At 37.3% G+C, this 16,970-nt stretch overlaps 1 protein-coding gene across 2 annotated transcripts in view; it reads left to right on the top strand.

The window, feature by feature from the left end:
• Nucleotides 1-16,494, top strand: part of LOC139750434 (PX domain-containing protein kinase-like protein) — an 87,624-nt gene extending 71,130 nt beyond the window's left edge. The window contains exon 13 of one of the 2 annotated variants that reach the window (XM_071665247.1): nucleotides 12,836-16,494. In XM_071665247.1, the coding sequence (XP_071521348.1) occupies nucleotides 12,836-12,839 (4 nt within the window). In that variant the 3' untranslated portion in view covers nucleotides 12,840-16,494. The remainder of the gene's footprint in view (nucleotides 1-12,835) is intronic. The other variant, XM_071665238.1, reaches the window with a different exon arrangement.
• The last annotated feature ends 476 nt before the right edge of the window (nucleotides 16,495-16,970 follow it).

Genomic DNA, 16,970 nt, shown 5'->3' with positions numbered 1-16,970 from the left:
TAGGGCAACCAGTAATGTTATTAATGAGGCAAAGTCTAGACTAAAGCAAAAGTACTGACATTCACAGAATAGCATAAGTAACATCAATACACAAAGGACTCATACTAGAAAATATGATAATGAACAACTACATAAGCAATTGCCAATATGGATATGTGCTGTGGAAGGGTATTCAATTATTAGCACATTACAATTATGTATATGAAAGTCAGATGTAAGAAAAGAAAATTCTCAGTTTTGCAGTGGCATTTGACAGAATAAACCTCAGAATTTTCATCACCTGAAGAGTTAACCCCTTCCCCTTCAGCCAACATTTTTCATGGCTAAGTTCGACTAGGTTAGATTGGCTTTGTACCCTAAACTAGCTAAACCAAACTCTAAAATTTCATGTAATGTATCCTTTGAATTTTTTTGAGGGGAAGAATATTCAAGTGATCCTGGAATTTTACCAGGGAAAGTATCTAAACTTAACATTAAGGGTAAGATAGGTATATGGCTAAGAGTTTTTAAGTAACAGAAAGTTCAAAGTAGGAAATGGAATCTGGTGTACTGCAAGGAATGATGTTCTCAGTTTTCTATGATAATATCAAACATAGATGGAGATGTAAAAGAAAGCTTAATGAATGAGATGCTCTGACGATGACACCAGAGTAAGCAGAGTGACTGTATCAAAAGCTGATTCATTGGAGATGCGGAGAGACTTAAACACAATTTACAAATGGCTAGAAGTGAACCTGATGGAATTTAACAAAGATTGATTTGAGCAAATATGCTCACGAACAGCGAAAGTGATAAGAAGTGAAACAAATGTAAAAGATATGGTTGTTGTCAAAAATATAGAACTAGAATTCATAGAACTTAATGAGATGATAGAAAATAAGGTGGTGCGTAGTATAATTTTTGAAAATTTTTACCACAAAACAGAAAATTATTGATGAAATTATTTAAAGTTTATGTTAGAAGCAAAACTGAATACAGTATGACTGTGTCAAGCACAGAAATATAACTATAAGAAAATGTAGCAGCGGGACATGACCTAAAAAATTTAGATTTAGATGAGGAGCTGACAGAGTTAGACAAGGAGCTGACAGAAGAGGGCTCCACAGGAGGCCTACAGTCAGAAGAGGATCTGTGTGTATCTGCGAGTGTCATAAGATCAACAGTGAAATAAATGAATTAGAGAGAGTTCAGAAGCATTTCATGAGCAGAATGGAGGGGATGTAACATATCAAGAAAGGCTGAAAGAACTGGAACTACATAACAGAAAATAAAGAAGAGAAAGATATTTGATAATTTATGTGTGCTAAATTGGAATGATGTGGTATACTTGGGTCAACATGCTGTCAGTGGACTGAACCGGAGCATGTGAAGCATTTAGGGTATAGCATGGAAAGGTCTGTGGGGTCTGGTTATGGATAGGGAGCTATATGAAAGAAAGAAAGAAAGAAAAGAAAGATAAATATGTATAAAACTAGAATAACTGGGAGTACCATGATTGTAATTCGTTTTTTAAATTTTTACGGACATGCAAATCTGATGACAATACAAGCAGGATTGTACTTTCATTTTATTTAGTATTTTATTGGTTTAGATGTAACTACAGAGAAAAGAATAATAAATTGGCAGATAAAGGAGGACAGTTCGACTCACTGATCTCTGTGAAACATTTACCCTTGTGCAGGCAAACCATGAACGGATGAAAGGGAACAGTATGATAATATTTTCATGAATCTCATGCCACTGTTTCCAGATGTATAAGAGGGTGATGCAAGTCTGTCAGCTTATAATGTGGAAAAGATGAATTGATATGAATGTGATACAGCAACAGAGGATGACAGAAGGTTGAGTGATGAATTTTAACCATGACAAACAGATTGGATAGAGGTCATTGAAAGGATTTTCAGCAGAAATTAGAATGAAACCCTGATACAATAACCTATTAAACGACACTGAAACCTACTATGAGAGACTTTTTAATTGTTTTTTTTTTTTTTTGTATATGATTACTTCAGGACCAGTTTTTAAGAAAAGTCATGGTGTTACCCAGGATTGCTTTCTAGAGGCTCCTGCAGCCGAAGTCAAGAACAGGAAAACATAAACTTCTTTGGAGTGAGAAGTTCTTTGATGAGACTGTACTTCCAGTGATACAGCCTTGCCAAAGATGACTTTTTGTCTGCATTTTAACCTTGAGCAGATGGAGTCCTGTTATACCATATGATAGACTAGGATTTCTAATCACTGAGTTGTTACCAAAGAATCAGAATGCAAAATGAAAAACTCCAAGGGATTTAAGATAGTGGTTTGATATAAGAGAATGGAAAAAAAAGAAAAGGATAGCAGTAAAAGAGAGAAGAGTAAAAATGTTGGATGAAAAACTAAGAATGCAGATGTAGAAATAATGAGATTCCTCAGATGAGGACAGGGAGTTATATAGAACATAGATGGAAACCCAAAGTTACTATTCACGCACATGAACAAAGCAGAAAACAATAAATCATGGACTCTTTAAGGTGGGAGAGGAATGAAAATAACCCTCAGGAGATTTCCAGGATTTTACTGAACAATGCAAATTGGATTTCATCTGAAAATGCAAGAAAGTGTGTGTTGAAATGTTTAATAAACATGATGAAAATACAATCATGGATATTGAGATACTGGAAGATGATATGATCAGGGCAATTAACCATTTTAGAGAAAGTTCAGCTCTGGGACCTGATCAAAATTCAGCTATATTCCTCAAGAAGATAAAGACAGCAACAGTGAAGCCAAAAGTTCATTCTCTGTACAACACCAGTACACACATGATGATTCATGCAAGTGCCTAAATAGTACAGACCAGTTTGTTTGACTTCCCATGTAATAGAATTCTTTGAAAGAGCGATGAAAAAATATATGGTAGAACATCTGATCCTATACAGCAGATTGATAAAGTCCACTTTGTAGTTGTACCTGGAAAAGTATTCATGTCCAATTGTATGCTCATTACAATGGAAGATATAATTTATTTAAGTTGGAGGCTCCAGTCAAGGAGAGGTTAATGAAAGGAAAAAAAGACAAAAGAAAGTATTTATGGTATAGGGAGGAAGTTAAAAGATTATTTTTTAAAAAGTGCCAGGTCATAGTTATTAGGAAAGACATGAAAGTGTAGAAAGTTCATGAGCTTTGAGGTGTAGGGAAAGAAACAGTTATAGATTTGGCCTATCCTTGAGTTGCCAGTAGCCACACAGTAATCATGTGACACAGCAGCTTGCTGAGCATAGTATGGTCTAGCTAGTGGTGAGGGCACATAGACAGCAAGCTCTTGAGATCAAAATCCAAAGTGATACTTAAAGAAGAGGGAAAACAAACTAACATTGCATCAAGTGTTGAAGTCAGCAGGGAGAGGTGATAAGTTGGACCACTTTTGACTCAACTCTGTTGTGTAAAGTTGCAGAGCTAGAACCACCCCCGTTGTGAGAGCAGTACTCTGTACAATGATGGATCAGTCCTTTGCATAAACAGAGCTGCTATTCAGAAGAAAAAAATATTTTGACACCTAAACAGGACTCCCAAGTTCTTAGAGGCAGACGTAGCAATTTTCAAACTGTGGGGCTTCCAAGATAGAGTGGATGTTGTTACTTATTAATACCAAGTATGTTCATTTAGTTAAGAGGTGGAATTACAGAACCATCAAAAGAGTTAGGAAATTTGTAATTTTCAGAAGAGATGGGCAGACACTGGGTTCTTGAAGATATTATACTTAACCAGATTTCGCATACCTCACTGAGGTCCAAATCTCACTTTATTGAGGAAGTTGTGTGCAGACAAGAAGCAGATTGAGAGGAGTAGAATTGAAGGATGTCGAGGAATATAGTTTTTTCATCAGCATATGAGTGCATTTGGGTATTTGTAGAAGAAAGGAAGTAGTTGGTAAAAAGAATAAGTTTAGGATACAGGACAGAATCTTGAAGGATAACATTGTTGAAGAAAGGGAGAGAGGCTGATCCATCAACAACCATGGAGATAGGTCAGCCAGAGAGGAAGCTAGATGTAAGGATGCAAAGCTTTGGTTATATCAAGGGCAACTACATAGCATTGCCCAAAATCTTTATAGATTGATGACTAGGCATACGTAAAATAGGAAAGAATATTTCATGTGGATCTTGCCTAACAGAATCTGTACTGGTGTGCAGAGAGGAAATGCAAACTGATTTAGACAGTCTATAGATGGGCAAAGGTAAACCTAATGGAATTCACTGAAGGTAGATTTAAGCAGATAAGTTATGGAACAAGCAAGAGTACAATGTTAACACCATCAAAGGGCCCAGTGGAGAAAGTAGAAAATTAAACAGTTTTAAAAGATTTGGGTACCATTGGAGATGAGAAACTAGAATTTAGAAAACACATGGAGAAAATAGCACTACTGAGCTAACTGATTAGTGGTATGTTTCTGAGAACTATCACTACAAGGCCTGAAAACTATTGAAGAAAATTTTTAATGTATATAAAAGGATAACTGAAATTTCAGCATTCTTTGGTAATCAACTAAACAAATGAAAATAAACAGATTAGAGTTCAGAAGCACTTCATGAACACAATTGGGGAATGGAACATATGAACAAACATAAGCTACCTTGAACTGGGTAGCCTAGAAAGAAGAAGAGAAAGGTATATGATAATCTGTGCATGACAACAAATTGAATGCATTAAGAAAATGTATATTAATTCTGAAAGCTTCTCAACAAGGAATGCACAAAGTTATTAAATCTCCAAGAATACCATTGAACATACTGATAATAAAACAGACAGACATGTATGAAATCCCAGTCTGGAAGGTAGAAATAAAAGACATGCGTGGAGTGATTATAGAAACATTGAAAAGAAGATTTGACGTATGGTTAAAATCAATCCCAGATTTCCCTAGAAATGTGAAGTTGCAGGTGGCAGCAAAAAAGAATAGTCTTATTCTTCACGCAAGACAAGTGATGATGAATGCTTTATGCTAGCCATACCATCATGACACAATGTCATCATACATACTCAACCATCGATACTCTTTCTCTCACTTTCTTACTTTTCCCCTCTTTCGTGTGTATTGCTGAGAGGCTGGTGAATAATTTTCAGTCTTCTGTTGTATAGCATTACGTTCAATTATCTGGTAAGTACTTTGCCTGAAGAACATGCTTGCAGCTTTTACCAAAATGAGGTTTACATGGGTATATTCAGCTTAGTACAGTAGTATATTGAAAGTAGCATATCTAAAGGTGGTTATGAGGTAAAATGTAGACTCATCTTATTTTTAAGTAATTCATCATACTCCATTACTTCAACTTTTCACAGTCACTTTTTTCAGTAGTCCTGTTGAAATGTTGTATTGAAAAAGTCAGAGTATAACGTCAGTGTTTATATTCAGTGTTCGTCTTATAGGCAAGTTCAGTGAAGGTAAGATTATTTAGTTGTCTTGCTTGTTATGGAGCTTTCATTTTGTTTTATTGTTATAAAACATAGATATTCTTTGTTGTTGGTTTAGATTATCATAAAAGTGGCATTTTATATTCATTTTTTTTCATTAAGACTTCACTTTGTATGGATTAACAGGAAAAATGTTCAGTCATCAGTATGAAAGACATAGGTGATCTTAACTGATCTACGTGAAAGTCAGTAGATGCACACACATCACAACTAAAGGTGTGTGTTATAAAGAAAAAAATATGTTTTCTGTAAAAGACTTGTTGCCTATTGGTTTCAGGGTGGTTGAAACAGGAACGCTGCATCAATGCTTTTGTCACTGTAAGCACTTCATGAACACAACCTTGATCATATATGAAGTGTCTGATTAATAATGATAAATGCTTTTTTTTTTTTTTTTTTCCCCAGCTAACATTCTGTAAGAAAGTATTGAGCTGTAATCTTTAAGTCAGACCATCTTTTATATGGGAAACCCTGTTACTAGACAGATTAATGTCAAGATGCCTATATCCAACCAGTTTTCAGCATTTACATAGTTATGAATCATGTAAACAGATTACAACAGAAATTGCAAAGCTCATCACTAAATTGTGGAGCTTTTGACACATGACTTTATAGCTCACGAGTTGATATTATCAGTCTATCCACACATCCACACACATTAGCTATATGTTCTCTATAGTAAGGTTATGAAGGCAGGAAAAACTTGCTCCAAAAACTTTACATTGCTACAGTTGTTTGGGATTCCAGATTGTTTTTGTAGTAAGTAGGTAGTAGTTCGTGGGTAGCCAGTGACCACGGAGTTATATTACCAGTACTACCCACCTGGGTATTGAGAGGGTTAGTAATGGCTGTGCAATGAGCCAGCGCTTAAGTTGTTGCCAAGTTGCACCCCTCTGACCCAGGTGGTTGTTCTTTCTGCCTCACCCACACATGGACTACTGGTGGTCTTTCCAAAAACATGCATTCCCTGCTTGATATGCATAACACTTGATAACACCTAACTTGGATAGCTCATTCTTCAGAACTCTAGATTTGCCTGCAGTGAGCACTGTGTGCTAGCCTGGCCTTTTGGCTAAATGGCTTGAACAGTAGGTAGAAGTAGGTAGGATCGTTTAAGCAGGAGTAATAAGTAGAAAAATTTGGTAGATGTAGTTGGTAGGAATATTAGGCATTAGTTGGTAGGTAGCCAAATACCAAGGAGGCATATTACCAGTACTACCTGCCTGGGTAACAGGAGGGTTGGTGACAACCGCGTAGTGAGCCAGCACTTCATTAGTTGTCATGTTGCACTCCCCTGACCTAGAATGCTGTCTTTTCTTTCTGCCTCACTCACATGTGGACATTGGCATTCAGTCTACAGATGCAACACTTGAAAATCCTCATCTTAGACAGCTCATTCTTTGTAAGTGTATTTTCCTGTGGTAAGTGCTAAATGCTAGCCCTACCTTTTGACAAAATGGTAGGAACAATGGATAGAAGTTGTAGGCTGGAACATTAGGTAGAAACATTTGTTGGAAGTAGTCGGTGTGAACATTAGGGAGGAGCATAAGGCAGAAGTAGTCAGTAGGAACATTAGGAACTGCACTATACTCGCCCTCTGCCAGTGCCGTCAAGAGTGAGGCATAACGGCTAAGAACACCATCGGAGTTCTCGATTGCGGTGGCCACCCCCTTGAGGGAGTTCCAGAAAGGAACAGGCATCAGAGATATAAATAGACAGATAGATAGATTAGGTAGTAGTTAGTAGGAACATTAGGAAGGAGCCTCTGCAAACACTGCGGTAGAGTTGCCCTCTGTCAGTGGCCTGTTAAGGGTGAGGCACAAAAGGCCAAGAAGCAGCACTGGAGTTCACTTGTTATGGAGACTTCATTGCGGCAGCCACCCCCATGAGTTAGCTCCAGTTCAGAACAGGCATCAGAGATATAGATAGATTGATAGATAGATAGAAGTATAGGATTTGAAAAATTTCATTTGATATGGGTATCTCAAAAGTCTCAGTCAAGGCTTAGCTAAGCATCTAAGTTAGTTAACTTGTAGTACTAATTACCTCTTTTGGATCTAACTTTTGATCAATAATTTTCTGGTATTGATATCTTATATTCCATTCTCACCTTAAAAAATGTCGTTCAGATTCACCTTGTCATCAGAAATGATATAACTGAAGCCCCTTCAGATGAAAGTATTGTACTTTCTCCATTGATGAAGAGAAAATTGCCTGTCATCATGGTAAACAGAATTTTTGTGAGGATATTATTTTGCTGAATTTTGTCCTTCTGCACTATTCAGTCTAGGACTTGGTTTCATCTGAGAAACACACTTTTTAAAAATACAATTATTGTTATTTTTTTTTTAATGTGATGGATATTGAAAGATATTAATCCATCAAATATATATTATAAGCTCCCATACTTTCATAAGGTTATGTCCCTAGTTATCATGAAAACTGTCCTTACTTTAATGTTGAAAAGTATTATTATACCAAAAAACAAAGAAGAACTAGTTTTACCCATTTTACCCAATAGATTTATCAGTTACACAGTATGTTTTACATTCAGTAGTTCTGCATGAAGAATAGCTAATCATAGTAAGAAAAAACAGATAAGTGCCATAGCTTGAATAGCTGTTCTTTAACCAAAAGTTTATTTCCAGTGAACTTATGGGAAGTGTAGATTGTCTTTTGCTTTGTCCACTGCTTTATTTTCAAAATTCCTTTATTGTAGATGCAGAACCTTGTATAGTACTGTTCTGTATTCTTATTGTAGAAGAATGCATGTATAGTGCCATTTTATAAAGGCAAGGAGCATAAAGGTGAATTTCGAACTACTTATATATAAGTTTGTTGAGTATATATGTTATGTTGTGTGAGAGAATGGTGATTGAGAGGGTGAAGGCATTTCTTCAGCCTTTGATTAGGGAGAAACTATGTGGTTTCAAGAGTGGTAGAGGATGTATGGATTAGGTGTTTGTTTGCTTTTAAGTATGTGTGTGATGAGTACTCAAGTTTCACAGTACCACATACTTGTATTAGGTTTGTGGAATATAAGGTATAAGTTCCTTTCACACACAGATTCATGTAGTTTATTTTCTGCAGGATTATAGTCACATTGAGGCCTTCTTTCACTGTGTACCATCTTCATTACTCTGGGTTGAATTTCATCAGTCATGTGTCAAACCAACTTCAGAGCTTTTCCAAGTCCCTATTTGTATTAGGTTTTTGGAAGGCAAAGTATAAGTTTTTCACAATAGATGTAGCTTACTTTCTGCCAGATTATAGTTGCAATAAGCTCTTCTTTCATTATGTCTCATCTTTTATCCTATTTTTATTACTTTGGGTTGTTTCCTCAATCATGGGTCAGACCAACTTCAGAGCTTGTGTAAATCCCTTTGTAAGATAATGCAAACCTCTTCATTACTTACCTCACTCATGACCTTAGCATTATTTTGAAAGGCTTTTTCTTGAGTCTGGACAGTAAAGGTTTCAGAGCAAAGACTCTCATAGTTTGTGAGTGATTATGCGGGCTGGCAGTGTGGCACCACCACATAATGTGGTAGACCTAGGAGGGTTGCTGCATGGTTGATGTGTTTTCATGAATTAGCATCAGCTGGCTCCATAGGCATTGTTATGGTAGTAGAGAGTGAATCCTCATAAATGCATTGTTTTGAGGGATGAAACTTTACTTTAACTTCCTCTTAGTAAGAGCTCTGTCAGATGCTCCTGGGTCTATTACTGTTTTTTATACTTACAAAATATACATTTTTCACTGGCATGAGAATGTAAATATTTTCAATTACATATAATTTCAGCTTAATAAGTAAAGGAGAGAAGTCATACCAGTGTTAATGCTATCCATTTGCAATCCATGAGACAAGTTCAGACCTATAATCCAAGCTGGGTTAAAAAGGCATTACACGTACTTGCAGTGGTGTGTGTGTAGTGCCAGCTACCTAGACAAGGTAGTCTTTTTTACTTCGGAGGTTACCACCCAGCAAAAGTAGGGGCTTACAAAAAAGAATGTTATTGTGTTTTAACTTTGTAGAATGTACAGATACCTCTTGAATGATGCCATTTTCAGGATAACACACACAGTCCATTTACACCTCTTTTTAATTCACACAGGCTTAAATTTGGAATAACCTGGTTGTCATTGTGGTGGTGTGCATTGCCAGGGCTGTGAGAAGCACAAGTATGCATGGTGTAGATGCAGTCTGTAGTCATGGAATACTACACTATTTTTTGCTGCAGTATACCGTATGTTGCATGTATTTTGCCCCGTGTATAGTGCCACAAAAGCAGCGCATAAGTTCTGGTACTAGTGGTTTTAAGAAGCAGAAGTCCATCAGCACTGATGTTAAGGTGGATGTCCTCAAATGTTTTGAGAGAGGTGAATGAACAGGTGATATTAAGTGTGCCCTTGGAATTAATGAATTGACTTTATGGATGATTCATGTTAGTGCACAGATCTGGGAGAGTGCCAAGAGTGGAACATTAATCACTGCATCTAAGACCTAGTATTCTTGAAGTTTGATTGAGAGTGTGGAACGAAGGTTGAGCATATGGATGGAAGACCAAGTGCATGAAAATGTTATCGTCAGCATGTTTATGACACAAGCAAAGGCCTAGAGTGTAGATGATGACTTGGTAGCAGATGAAAGAGCAGCAAAGACATTTCAAGCAAGTCCTGGTTGGTTCGCAAATTTTAGGAAATGGTACAATTGCCATAATACCAAGATGACTGGTGAGCTGCTTCTGCTGTATCATTGCTGCTGAAAACTTCCTTGGAACCCTCAAGATCATTGTCAAGGAAGTAGTTTGTTCTCTTAAGCAGATTTTTATGGTTGATTAGATTGAATAATTGGGGAGAAAATGCCTTGGAGAATGTACATTTTCCATGAAGAGAAGACTGTACTAGAATTCAAAGTTTGTTGTTTTCTTTTATTATTAATAGAATTCATTGTACAGTATATGTATTATAGTATTTTTTATTTCTAGGTATATGTAAACTTGTTCTCTGGTATGATATTTGGTACAGTAAACCCTCGATGTAATGGACTAATGGGGGGTAAGGGGTGTCCATTAATGTCAGAAGTCCGTTAAATTGAATGTAACCTTATTTTATTATACTTTGTCGCTGTCTCCCGCGTTTGCGAGGTAGCGCAAGGAAACAGACGAAAGAAATGGCCCAACCCCCCCCCCCCATACACATGTATATACATACGTCCACACACGCAAATATACATACCTACACAGCTTTCCATGGTTTACCCCAGATGCTTCACATGCCCTGATTCAATCCACGGACAGCACGTCAACCCCGGTATACCACATCGCTCCAATTCACTCTATTCCTTCCCCTCCTTTCACCCTCCTGCATGTTCAGGCCCCGATCACACAAAATCTTTTTCACTCCATCTTTCCACCTCCAATTTGGTCTCCCTCTTCTCCTTGTTCCCTCCACCTCCGACACATATATCCTCTTGGTCAATCTTTCCTCACTCATCCTCTCCATGTGCCCAAACCACTTCAAAACACCCTCTTCTGCTCTCTCAACCACGCTCTTTTTATTTCCACACATCTCTCTTACCCTTACGTTACTCACTCAATCAAACCACCTCACACCACACATTGTCCTCAAACATCTCATTTCCAGCACATCCATCCTCCTGCGCACAACTCTATCCATAGCCCACGCCTCGCAACCATACAACATTGTTGGAACCACTATTCCTTCAAACATACCCATTTTTGCTTTCCGAGATAATGTTCTCGACTTCCACACATTCTTCAAGGCCCCCAGGATTTTCGCCCCCTCCCCCACCCTATGATCCACTTCCGCTTCCATGGTTCCATCCGCTGACAGATCCACTCCCAGATATCTAAAACACTTCACTTCCTCCAGTTTTTCTCCATTCAAACTCACCTCCCAATTGACTTGACCCTCAACCCTACTGTACCTAATAACCTTGCTCTTATTCACATTTACTCTTAACTTTCTTCTTCCACACACTTTTCCAAACTCAGTCACCAGCTTCTGCAGTTTCTCACATGAATCAGCCACCAGCGCTGTATCATCAGCGAACAACAACTGACTCACTTCCCAAGCTCTCTCATCCCCAACAGACTTCATACTTGCCCCTCTTTCCAAAACTCTTGCATTTACCTCCCTAACAACCCCATCCATAAACAAATTAAACAACCATGGAGACATCACACATCCCTGCCGCAAACCTACATTCACTGAGAACCAATCACTTTCCTCTCTTCCTACACGTACACATGCCTTACATCCTCGATAAAAACTTTTCACTGCTTCTAACAACTTTCCTCCCACACCATATATTCTTAATACCTTCCACAGAGCATCTCTATCAACTCTATCATATGCCTTCTCCAGATCCATAAATGCTACATACAAATCCATTTGCTTTTCTAAGTATTTCTCACATACATTCTTCAAAGCAAACACCTGATCCACACATCCTCTACCACTTCTGAAACCACACTGCTCTTCCCCAATCTGATGCTCTGTACATGCCTTCACCCTCTCAATCAATACCCTCCCATATAATTTACTAGGAATACTCAACAAACTTATACCTCTGTAATTTGAGCACTCACTCTTATCCCCTTTGCCTTTTATATATTCATTAATTAATTTATTATTATTTACCCAGTCCATTAAATCCGAAATCCGTTATATCGGGGTTCATTAAATTGAGGGTTTACTGTATTGTCTTACTAAATATGAAACTCCCTATTCTCCATTAGTTACATTATTTGATTTATATGGCCATTTTAAGAATGTAACTATTGCATAAATTGCGAGGTACCTGTAATCCATTTTTGCAGGTTATGTGTGTGGCTACTCTGCATAGAATGTTATCTTGTCTCAACTTTGTAGGACGTTACCCATTTTTGTATATTACATGTGGTGCAACACTGCATATTATAGTATGCTATTTTTATTTTGCTGTAGAGGGTATCTCACTACAAAGGTAGGAAGCAGCTTAAAGGCTATTGACTTTTTAAGTTTTTTATAATTTGATTCTTCGATATTTCAAAATTTCCTTTAGCTTCTTTGTTTACATACCTAATCCCTGAAATAGGTGTTACCAGACTCCACCTGCATGAGGCTACATTGCAAAAGGAGACGCCATCTATGAGGTTGTATCATCATCATTGGATGAAAAGGAGCACAGTCTCATCTGGGATCCTCTAACCACAAAGGAGTCCATCATTTTGCTGCTGCTTATAGGATATCCTTGTAGCTTCAGGAGCCCCATAAAAGGGGTCTTGGAGTCACACAGTGATAATCATAATAGTAAGATCTGTTAATGTTATTGTTTGGTGAGGGTAAATGATAATTCTGTATTAACTTCCTTTACAGGTAATAATCCATATCCTGATGATGAAGGGCAGTTGAGTCCTGCTCCATCATCCCCAGAATCACCACTTCCACCACCACCACCTCCACCACCTACTCCAGTTACATCCATACCTCCTTCTATAGCCTCTTTCCCTACTGATGCTGATCTCAGTAAAGCTGTGGACATAGGAGAAGAGAGAACAGCACTTCTGTCTGCAATCAATGGATTTAAGAAACATAAGCTGAAGAAGACAGAAACAAATGACCGGAGTGCACCTGTTATGTAGAATTTCGAAGTAATAGCGTTGAGTGATATTGTTAATTTTTTCCTTATATTGAAGCAACAGTGATGGGTTGTACTGTTACTGGTGTTTTTGAATCCATTCCCATTTAGAGTGGAGTGATCAATTAATACAGACAAGCACTTTCAGTAGATTTTGATTTTGAAGACATGGGATCCCTAATCCCATCCTGGAAGGCTTGCAAAAGGCAGGAATGCTCATTTCTTTAGAGTAGACTGACTAGGCTGCTACCCTTTACCTTTTGTTTGATTCTGACTTCAGAGCAGTATCCCTTAAGGAAGTTAAGATGCTGATGTTTTATGAGATGTTACAGTTTGGTTAAGCTAGTCTTTTTTGTCATCAGAAATCTCTAAAAGAGCATTAATGATTAACCCAGGCTCCTATGAATTAATTTGTCCCCAAAGCATTGTGAGACTTAAACTCAAGTTTTATTGAGAATTGAATCATTTTTTCCCCATGATTTCATTGTTAAAACATGGAAATATTAATGATGTCACATAAACGTATGTAAGATGGTGCACATTTAAGATGATCTTTATTGTTATTTAGGTTTACCCATGCTGTTTAGTTTATTCAGGATATGAAAATCAGTGTTACATGATCATTAGATTTGCTATACCAACACTTGTACACAGTATTTACACACACGCACTCACACACAGAAACAAATACACACACACATACACACACACACACACACACACACACACACACACACACACACACACACACACACATACACACACAAGCGCACACACTTTTTTTCATACATATTCCCTAATTCGCACGTTAGTGAGATAGCATTAAGAACAGATGACTGAGCCTTTAAAAGAAAAGCCCTCACTTAGCCCCCTAATCTGTTTCTTCTTTTAAAAAAGTAAAACAGAAGGGGAGGATTTCCAGCTCCTCACTCCTACAACATGCAGGGAATAACACACACATTTGTATACAGATGCTCCCCAGCTTACAACCATCTGTACATACAACTGGAAAAATATATGAATTGAAAAATATGTGTAAATATAAAAGTTAGTTTTGGTAATATATCTGTCAGTGCTCATGGCTGCGTGCATACAATAGTGAATGTCAAACGATACCGGCATTGTGTACATCGCAGCATTTTTCTCAGTTACCATTCAGTAAGCACACTTTATTCAAGTGAATCTAATGAATGTTCGTGCTGAATTAAACCATTTTTTTTATTAAACCCCATAGAAGATGTTGATAGATTTGGCAAGAAGCTAAGGAAGATGCCCAATTTGGAATTCAAAATGAAGGTAATCACCCAAAATGGAGGAAAAAAGTTTATGTGATTGAACATGGTCTACAGTTGTACCATTTGACAGTCTCCACAATTTAAATGGACAAAGAAAAAATACGTAAAGCAGTGAAAAGTTCAGGAAGTATAAAGTCTGTGATAATAACAAAGGGCCCATTCACGAAATGGAAAAGTTGTTGATGCTGTGGATGGAGGATTAATTTCAAAAACATGTACCACTAAGCTTAATAACAATTCAGCCGAAGGCTTGAAGTCTTTTTGAGACTTTGAAGGATTGAGCGGAAGAGGATTACATGGAGACCCTCACAGCAAGTCATAGTTGGTTCAATAGATTTAAAAGAAGATAAAGTTTGCACAATGTTTGAGTCACAGGTGAGGCAGCAAGTGCTGATGAAGGAGCTGCCGAAAAGTTTGGATGAATTTATTTATGAACCAGAGAATCTTAAATAAAAGGTAAAAAGAAACTACAGAATCATATGATAAAGCTGGTTAAGGAAAAAACAGATGATCATGATAGCAATTGAGTAGGATAAAAGAATGCTTTACAGCTATACAAATTCTACTTGCCATGCTGACACAGGTCCAACTTATGTCCATTTTGAGATCCAACAGGTCGGGCAGAACAGAACTCGGACATGTGTTGTGGAGCATCTGTATATATGCAAAAAAACACAGGAAAATGAAACACGATAAGTTCCCAAGTGCACTTTCGTGTAATGCTCACATCGTCAGGGGAGATACAAGAATGAGATAGAAGACGTAGAACAGTCATTTAATATACACGGAAAAGATGTAGCCAAGATGCCTTTGGTAAACAAGCTTGTTTGCCAATGGCGCTGGTGGAGGGGTTGGGGGTGATACTATTTTCCGCTTTAGCGAGGTAGCTTTAAGAACAGAGGACTGACCCTTATAAGGAATATTCTCACTTGGCCCCCTTCTCTGTTCCTTCTTTTGGAAAATTGAAAAATAGAAGGGGAGGATTTCCAGCCCTCTGCTCCCTTTCCTTTCAGTCGCCTATTATGACACGCTGGGAATCTGTGGGAGGTATTCTTTCTCCATAAAGGAGACCTCAAGCTTTTGAACTTGGACCTCATTTCAGAGATGTATGGAATTAAAAGGGGATTATAGTGTTATGCTCTGAGTCAGTCATTGTCAGATTAGAGCTTTTTATCTTTCAACACTTTTCCTGGGAAGTTGTCACCCCATTGAGAGTTGGTATGTAGATGATATCTATACACACATCTTTAAAAATTCTTTTTCTGTTAAGATAGTCTGCATATTTACTAATTGGTACAACAAAATCAGAATACTGGGTTATTCACCATGATTAAATTAGACAAAAATAAGTGCATTGAAATTGCTGTATAACTCTCTAAGGCTACAGGACAGCACACTACTGTGTTAAGGAGATTTGATGAAGACTGAATGGAGTGAGTATGCACTGCAATTCATAGAGATTCAGGTAAGACCTCTGGGCTAATTAGATGTAAACTTCAGTGGCTCATGAACATTGTGATCCCATTCAGGAATTGAAATGAATGAATATATGAAAAGTGCATCACATTCGTCTCTTTTAGACATCCCATTAATATTTGATAAAACCACCAAAAGCCCATTTGCACTCTGAAGAGTTTGTATCACAGTTTTTGTAATGAATCATCAGCTCTTTAGTGAACAATAACCTTCCAAAAATAACTGATGATTATTATAGGGCATTATCCTTTTAGTATTGGGCTCTTCTGCAATGAACAGATTAGATTAGAAATGATTAGAGCCTTTTTCCATTTAACTCCTTCCTTGGAAAGTTGTCACCCAATTGAGTGAGAGTTGGTGTGTAGGTATTAACTTTACTTACATCTTTGAAAATTGACTGAATTGGACAAAAATGACTATATTAGAATTAGTGTATGACTCTAAGCCTACAGGACAGCACACTACAGTTCAGATTTGCTGAGAAGTGAATGGAGTGACAGTTGGGTCACTGACCATGCATTGCAATTTGTATATTTTTAGATAAGGCTCTTGGGGCAGTTTAATGTAAACCTCAGTGGCTCATGAACATTGTGATCCCATTCAAAATTAAACTGAATACCTACATCAGAAAGTATGTCACATTCATACGTTTTAGACATCCCATCAAAATTTGATGAAACCACCAAATGCACATTTGCATTTTGGAGAGTTTGTATCACAGATCTCATTATGAATGATCAGCTATAGAGTGGAAAATTATTTTCCAGTAAACTTACAAAAAGAACTGATGATCACTATAGGACACTTTCCACTTAATATTGGGCTATTCTATGATAAACATTACAGGTGAGTTAGAATATTGGGCTATTCTGCAATATACATTACAGGTAAGTCAGAGTAAACAAATGGATTAAATGATGGACTAACATTTTTGCATTCACTGAATTTGATTGTTGCAGAGGTTGAAATTAGGGTGAGTAAAGAAAAAGATTCTTTTTATCTGTCTTATTATACTGAACTTAACATTTATATCTATTGCTAAACATTTATGTATCTTGTCTGTCACTGAAACTGTGCAGAAATTTAAAAACAGGATTTATTG

Source organism: Panulirus ornatus, chromosome 1, assembly GCF_036320965.1.
Source record: "Panulirus ornatus isolate Po-2019 chromosome 1, ASM3632096v1, whole genome shotgun sequence".
In the NCBI taxonomy this organism is placed as follows: Eukaryota; Metazoa; Arthropoda; class Malacostraca; order Decapoda; family Palinuridae; genus Panulirus; species Panulirus ornatus.
The sequence above is the reverse complement of the archived record's forward strand: the minus strand, read 5'-3'. Positions and strand labels throughout refer to the sequence as shown.